At 37.4% G+C, this 8,605-nt stretch overlaps 1 protein-coding gene across 1 annotated transcript in view; it reads right to left on the bottom strand.

Annotated features, from left to right (window-relative positions):
* Positions 1–426: 426 nt before the first annotated feature.
* Positions 427–8,605, bottom strand: part of LOC306770446 (glutamate receptor ionotropic, kainate 5-like) — a gene marked incomplete at its 3' end in the record, with an annotated part of 106,436 nt that continues 98,257 nt past the window's right edge. The window contains exons 17-19 of the mRNA XM_079259301.1: positions 5,711–5,839; positions 1,505–1,626; positions 427–1,194 (exon numbers count right to left, since the gene is read on the bottom strand). Of these exons, the coding sequence (XP_079115427.1) occupies positions 427–1,194; positions 1,505–1,626; positions 5,711–5,839 (1,019 nt within the window). The remainder of the gene's footprint in view (positions 1,195–1,504; positions 1,627–5,710; positions 5,840–8,605) is intronic.

Raw genomic sequence — 8,605 nt, 5'->3', positions numbered from 1 at the left:
GGAGATTAAGTCAGTCTGTTTGTATGTCTGAATCCGCTTTGCTTGGAGTGTGATGATTAGCTGAGGTAAGAGGTGGAGGACTGATCTCTGTCTTCCTGTTTGTCCATCCTCTGCTGCTACTGCAACACAAAAAGCAGGTCCACTTCCGCTGGTGCAATCCAAAATGTTATGTTTGTTTAATCCTCTCTGATTCTATAATAGAGTGCATAAATCTGCCCGCTTCTGTTTAAAGGTTACTAAAGTGACCGACGAAGCCAAAGTGGCTACATTTCAATGAACAACCCTGTAAATGGGTCAAAATGGTTTCTTCTATCCACCCTTGCCCATAGGCCAGTTTGGACTGTTCCAGCTTTGCAGTTGGGGCCAGAAGTAAAGTTCTTAGGGTGTGAAGTCTTGAGATTTGACCCCTCTTTCAATGTTTTAAGTTCAGTCATGTCCCCCGAGTAAGTCCGATGGGTGTGTTGGCGTTTTGGCAGGTGGCAGCGGCCTCGGCGGTGGTGCCGGTTTGTTCTTGGCCCTAAGTGGGCTTGCCGTCCCTCCGTCACTATCAGCTCTGTCTGATGCATTTGGTGGAGGAGGAGGTGGGAGACGGGGTAGTGACATAGTACCGTGGTGGTAGTGGATGTGGTGGTGGGGATTTTGGCGGTGGTGGTGGCCTGATGTCACCATTGAAGGAGGAATACGGGAACAGGAAGATGCAGAGGAAGATGAGGAAGGGGGAGGGGGTGGAGGAGGGGTGAGTGTTGATGGTCGCAGGCTTTGGATTCGCCGGCACTCCTGGCAGATGCGCACGTGGCTGCAGCTCTGCAGGAAGCTGCGTGATGGGGCAGGAGGGGCCAGTATGGCTGATGCTGGTGGAGGTGGAGGAAGGGTGCTGGTGGCAACATTTGCTCCTAATGGGTCCTCCAGGAGCCTCTGTGGCCCTGGGCCTAAATCAGGTCCTCCTCCCATACCACCCCCAAGCCCTGCCAAGCCTCCAGTCAGTGGGCCGGCGCCACTGTAGAGTTTCCCATTGCTGAGACGCATCTCTCTGACAAGGCGGATGGGTCGAGGACCGGCCAAAGTCAGGCGGGATGGATGGCGTAGGACTCCACCCCCACTGCTGCTCAGGGGGCGACGTCGACGAGCGCGGGAATTCTTCTTGCAAGAGACAGCATTTCGAAATTCTGTCAGCATTTCCTGACAAACAGAGACCTGAGAGAAAACAGAGACAAACATGTTCAAGTTGAAAAGAAGCAACAAGGAAGATAAGACATGGCTGACCAAGAAATGCACGATAAAGCTGTCTTCCCTTAGTCAGGATATTTACATATATTAAAGACTTTTCATCTTTTTTAATATCAACTAAAGAAAAAAAAAACATTTTAACATGTCAGTTGAATATTTAAACAAATGACTGTTTAATGTTGAATTGCTGGATATTATGATGGTCACCAGTTCAAACGCAATGATGCACACACTGGCAGATGACCTGCTGAGCTGTGGTTGGAAAATTAAGGTTTACCTCGTCTGTCTCTGCAGTTCGGCGTGTTGACCACACAAACTCCATGATGGCCACAAAGACAGCAATGATGAGGCCACAAATAAGGACCACAAAGATCCCTCCAATGTTCTCCATGCCAAGACCTGAAAGACACGTTTAGGAAAATGCACTTTGTCTCAGTATTATGTGGAATATTTTCAATTAAGTTAAATTGAGAAAAATAAAAATCAACTTTTTCACGTCAGAGACAAACATAATAGAGGTACATCTTAAAGAGAATATTTAAGAAATGAGGAAAAAACTTTTCTCTTTTATTCTTTGACGGGCCCTTCAGACCCTGCCAAGTCTCAGGTCATCACCTCTGTACAGTGGTGACCTGAGACCTGGCAGCTTTAAACACTTATACGGTCAATATACCTTGTCAGTGGATCTTGTTGGGTTGCTCAAAGTTGCTGTGCAGACAGCTTTTTTAGTCATTCTGAGCTGATTATGTCTGACAGTTTAACATTCACACATATATCTCCATGTTTTTTAACAACTCAAAACTCAGATTCAGTCAACTCTCATGATAAATAATTAATAAAAAGATACAAATTTCCATGTCTTACTTGGTTTTGTACTTTATTGTTCTCATCTCATCTATGTTCTCTCATAAATCTTTATTGTTCTCATTGTATAGAGGATATAAACTCATGTAGAATTTGATGCCAGAAACATGCTTAAAAATGTCACAGTTACACATCTTCTTTTTAATTTGAGTATTTATAATTTAGTAAAATGAGCACATTAACTGCTGCAGTTTTGTAAATGAAATATATTTCTCCATTCTTACCCAAAAAAAATTTTTTAGCTGCAATGAGTTTTCAGTAGTAAACAGATCTGGATTTCAGGGAGACCTGCCAAACAAACTTGAACACGCCCCTACATACAAAGTCATGGTTTTTTAGGTTGAAAAGAAAAATCTGAGATTATCCTACTGAAATATGGATCCCCAATGAAAAACCTCCACCTCTCTGGTATGTCTTCAAAATCCAATAAACTCACCTTTATTTCTTGTTTTTCATTCTGTGAAGCCTGAGGGTGTTAAGGTCACACACATCTCAGTGCATGACGGCTGATCTTAGCCTATAAGCACTTAGACCGCACAATATTTTTTTTACTGTGGATATTAACAGGCTAAAGGTCTTTGGTATTTTGCATGAAGTCTCTTTCTGAACTCCCCAATAGCTAATAATAACATTCATAAATTAGCACAAAGTGAGCCATAAAAAAACAAACAAACAAAAAATTGCTTTTGCAAGGATTATGCTTTATTCTTGTCTTTTCTAATATTTACATAATTCTAATAAATCGTTTAACCATGTAACCCTTCCAATTTTATGTTACCATCTGCATGTTATCAACCCACTCTCTGATCATTTGGCAAAATACTTTCCATTTGGAGGAAATCCCTGATGGCAGATTTTTTTTTTATTTTTGTGAGAGGGACAGAAACACACACAGATACATGTTTTGTTTACTGTGTAATGAGCAACAAAGAGACACTTGATTAGTCTTAATGGGACCTTAATTGCTTGATTTTTGTCAGGCTTCACACACACACACACACATATGGTCTTAGTTCCATTGCTTCACAGAATAATTATTCAAATAGTCATATATAATCTGAACTACAACCTTAAACTATTCTTTTCTTATACCTTTAAATCTAATAAGTAACTTAATAGGTTTTTACCCAAATATGAAGTAGTGTGTGAATGGTGAAAAGTGAAAAATGGTGATGCCCCAACAAGACAAGTAACAGCACACATACACAGACAAACATCCTCAGATTCAGATAACTTGCAAGGTGACATCATTTTCCAGCACTGGGAATGAAGAAAGCTACACAAACAGATGACAATGAGCAGGTAGTCGATACACAGGCAGAACTCAAATTCCCATTATGATCGGCTGCTAAAAACATTATCAGAGGGGAAAAAGTCAATGAAGATAAACCGTGTCATCTTGTTACAGTGAGACGCACCAGAAGTAACAGAAACCATGGCTAATGGTCACTCTAATGGAGATGCTGAGGGAAAATTTCATTCTTTACAATCAATAGACAAAAGAGAGCTGAAAAGACTTTAGATGATTAAATGACACAGAGCTCTGCGGTATCAGACTGTTTTCTGTTTTATGTCTCACCATATGAAACATAAAGCAAGTCTGAATCAGGGAGGAAGATGACAAATAATCTGATGGGAAAAAAATCAATGACAACAACAAAAAACATTGATTGTTTTTAGTCAAGCCAGCAGAAGTCTAGCTCTGTAGGTGTCCCTGTTGATCTGTCTGTTGATTAGCTAAGCCACACCCTTCATTAACGCTCAAATTACACAATAAATCTGGTTTTACAAGACTCACATTTTAGATTTTTTATTAAGAGCATTCAGTCAAAACAGGATTTCTTCCTTTTAAACTTTCAACTATTGAGTAAATATTAATACACTAAGACATTAAGGCATGATGGCCATGTACCTGCTTGGCAGCACCAGGTGCGGCTAGAAGGGTTTTCAGGGAGGTGCTGGCCAACTCTGATTGGAAACACCAGGACAGAAATGTTTCTTCAGACATGTTTAGGTTACCATAATATTTTTCAGTATAAGGCCCAACCTGAAAGTCCTGAATACCTGCCCCGGATCAGAGCATCAGAATGTTGTAGGTAGCATGTAGCTCAGCATAGCATTGTAAAGCATGCTATCAGAGTTCAGAGCTTAGGAAATGGTCTCTGTAAAATTATTCTCCATGCAAACATTGAGCGACAGGAACCTTAATGCTGATAATGTCACTTCTCAAACAAATATCACAGAAACACAGTGATTAAGAACCCGTAAGTGTGGTTTGTTATTTGCTAGCATAGAACAAACACTTCTCAGTAGAAAGTCGGTTAGCAGTAAGAGACTTGATTCAAAAGACACTGGTTCGTTACACCACCATAAGCTTTGCCCTATGTCTTTGAGGCTACTTTTACTCTATTTTAAAATCCCTCTTCGTGTTTTGGTTGCTATTAACTTTAAGGCACAGAAGCGACTTGGTAAGGATTAGAAAGGATATCTGGTAAGCAAGTGGATTAAAATGAATGTTGACTCTGGTGTACTAGGCTACGTTCTGACCAGTTAACTGCTAATTGTTCCACATTTTTAATGGCTGCACCATCTGTTGCAGCAGTTTGTCTCAGTTTGGCTTTGAGTGGGAGTATTTCCACAGTCAAGTTGTCTGGTTTGTGTTTATGAGAGGAATCTATGGATTTTTCAATCAATGGCAGTTTAATAATCTAATCATTTGCACTGTATTTGTGTTAATTGAAGTAAAATTAGTCAATCAATACAAAATGAATCAACAAAAGTTAAGATAATTAGTTCAAGTTATTTGTGTGAGACAAATCTCACAACAAAACACAAATGAGCTGCAACTAAACTGAAATCAATCTATCTATCTATCTATCTATCTATCTATCTATCTATCTATCTATCTATCTATCTATCTATCTATCTATCTATTTCTTCCCACTTTTGTACAAGGAGGTTATCATAAACATATTTTAGATTATTTTACAATATATTTGCTTTTGTTGCCAGTTTCTTACATTTCTAGAATTAAGGTCCAGATCAGATAACTGTATTTTTCAAAGTAATCAGCAATACTAGCATTACCAGTATAATAAATTCTAAGTTTATTCTGCATCTGTTGTTTTATGAGTACTAAAATCTCCACAACCATCCATATATTTTTATCTAATCAGGCAGTTTTACTGGATTTTTGTAACTTTGACCCTCTGATCCATAAATTATGAAAAAAATAAAACAATGCCTACATTACATTACAGTACACTACGTTACAGTATTTTACTTCTACAGACATGCACAGAGGCGCTCTTCTTTGCCTTTGTGATAATTTGACTTTTTATTCATTTTATTTATTCTATAGAAATATTTTTAAAACAATGTATTGTCATATTTATATAATAGAAATATTCCATAAAAATGTTTAGTATCATTTTGTTGACATATTTATAACTGAAGTAAACTTGGTAATTATGTGTATATATTAAATTTCATGCTATATTTGTTTTTTCATCAGTGAGTAGCAGTATATTGGATGACTCTCTAATGTCCACTGAAGTAGCAACATTGCAATGAGGGTTTTGCAGTGCTATCTGGTACAAGCAGAAGCTGCGATGCCTACCTTTGGCTCTGTGATCCTCCTCTTTGGGACATTGTCCTCCCTCCCACCAGCGTCTTTTCAGGATCTCCAACCTGTTGCTCTCCTGCAGCTGTAAGATTCCCAATGTGATCTCATCTCTGTATGGAGAGCCTGAGGAAGAGGAAGAGCAAAGTTGTTTACTATCTCACTCTGAAATGAAGTCAACTCCAGTATTATTTGTAGGATCAAATCCAATCTTGACAGCCTGACTCACTTCTGCACCCTGTTAGGAACTGTGTTCACTGAATGAGGACAGCTATTGTCTGTGTAGCCGTCCATCTGTCAAAACAGTCTCAAACATCTGGACTAAATTATAAGTTAGTTATTCAAATTTGTATATGTTTGACTGCCATGTAGTTTTTTAAGCAACCACAATGTGGCAAACATATGTAATTTAACAGTAAAATATTGCAGTGAGACAGCAGTTTCAAGAGGTATAGCTTCACCATTGCTGGGTTGAGATGAAAGGTTTAGATCTTGCATCTTGCTTAAATATTTAGGATTTTACTATATATATATATATATATATATATATATATATATATATATATATATATATATATATATATATATATATATATATATATATATATAAGAAATAAAAGACTGAAGATGATCCTAAATTAAGCAGCCTTTTTGGATGATTTGAGGATGAATGAGAATGAGTTTTATTGTGGTTTCTTTTAGTGTACAGTGTCTTGCAAGGCCAATGAATTACAACATAAATATTAGTAGCTAATGAATATCCTAAGAACATGTCGTAGGGGTTCAAATAAAGTTACTCTTAAATATTTAGATAGTGGCCATCCTTTGTAGATTTAACCAAATGAATTCACATTTTAATGAAGCATTGACATAATGCTTACCGAAAACATGTTCTAATGAAATGACTAATATTAAATCCTGCTGCTAAATATTTTAAACAAATCAGACATGTTTGCTGCATTTCTGTTTGTCATTGCACACCTCTGGTTTGTGTTCATGTGTCGTGGGCAGCCGGCTGCTGAACTAAATATAGAGTTCTGTGAAATGGAACATTGGTTTTGATGGCAGGTTGTTATGCTGAAACGCTCTGCAGCAGCCCCCAATACTGTCCTCTAAACATTATGCACAACAGTAAAATGAAATGTTAACAGTGAAGTAAAATGACTATTACTTAGGTTATACACAATTAGGTCCAGACATATTTGCAGATTCCTTTGCAAATGATATGGATGTTGAATATTATGGACATGAAAAAGCAAAACACAGCACCAAGTATTTCCTCAAACTTCACATAAATGTTTTTTTTTTTAAACGTAGACATTAAATTGAAGGTCAAACATTCCTAGAATAAAAATGAACAAATAAATAAAATTCTTTGCATTTAGGCGAATTTAATGGACCGCAGTTTTGAAAGTTATAACAGAATAAACTGTTCTGGCTGAATATTTCAAACATCATTTATTTATTTTTAATTAATGAGCTTTACTTATTATTTGTGTTTCCCTGTCGAAGTATCCCTGACATCTCCACAGAACTTTTAAAAACTAGGAATTGCTGCAAACACACCTTAAAGATGATCAAATGTTAATGGAGGAGGTTAATAAACCAAGGATAAACTGGCTTCGCTGTATCTAATTCCCTTTTTTATTGTACTCAGAAAGGACCAAAAAAAAGTGGATTTTGATTCTGTACTCATTCAAAAACTACATGAAAAAATGTCAAAAACAAAAATCCCAAGATCTAAACCTTCCTTCCAAAAGTCAACAGAACAAGCTTCTGAGTACCGAGTCTGGCTACATCAAGATGCTCCCCCTGCTGTGATGCCTCTCATGACAATGTTTCTCAGTTTAAGTCAAAAAGTGCTGTCAGAGTCTTTATTTTTTGCCTTTTCAAAAGGAAGCCGCTGCTCAGGAGGTGGTACTTTTGCAAGTATTGATCTGTTATCTTGAACATAACCTGCTCTGCAGCATTTTACGTTACCTGTCTCAGTTGCTATGGGGATACACACCAGTAAGAAGTAAAACAGCTTTGTATCCATTGAGCCTGAAGTTACCTCATTTACACACTAATGCTGAGATCTGACTCATCTGTGTGATTAAGACCAATTATCATTTAAACATCAGGAAAGGGCCAAACAGTACTTATATATTAGCAAAACTACAATACATAAAGCTACATGCACACACACATAATCACTACTAAGCTGCATTTATACACTTTTAAGTATTGATAAATGAAAAATTTCCCCAAGTTGTCCAGTTAACCAAAAAAGAGCTTCTCTCATGACAGAAGGATTAATCAGATTTTTAAAAAGTACTGTAATAACCTTATTTCTGGACTCCTGATGATAATATCTTGACAGTCCCATTGAAAGCCTCTTTTTTGTTTATTTATTTTTGTTAATGTTAGCTTTGATTGAAAGATCTGGCAACCCCTTGAAATGATCTTTCGACCCCTTTGGGATCTGTGACCTCCCAGTTTGACAGCCACTGTGATAAAAGTTTAGCGCTACTGCTGTATCAGTTTTGATGGAATATTATTATTTATCCTGAATTTTTTTTGTTTTTTTAAGGAAAGCCTGAAATGTTTTTAATTTGTGCCATGTGTCATTTCCATTTATTCTGTTTAATTCAACATACACTCATATTTACATGTGCAAATCTTATAAGTGTTCTTTTTACTGTGACTCCAAACATGTTCAAACAGACATGATGGTTGTATAGGATATACCAAATCCTGACCTTTAGTGTGCACGATTTGAACTACTGTTTTCCAGTCTTCTACATAACTAAAGCCTTCCTTAATCCTTTCATGCAGCCCCCTTGAACAGGTGGGATTTTGAAGAAACCAGTGAGGTTGTAAGTTACTGTTGATTCACTTGGATCCAGACTC

This window comes from Telmatherina bonti, assembly GCF_933228915.1.
Source record: "Telmatherina bonti genome assembly, chromosome: 19".
Lineage (NCBI taxonomy): Eukaryota > Metazoa > Chordata > Actinopteri > Atheriniformes > Telmatherinidae > Telmatherina > Telmatherina bonti.
The sequence above is the reverse complement of the archived record's forward strand: the minus strand, read 5'-3'. Positions and strand labels throughout refer to the sequence as shown.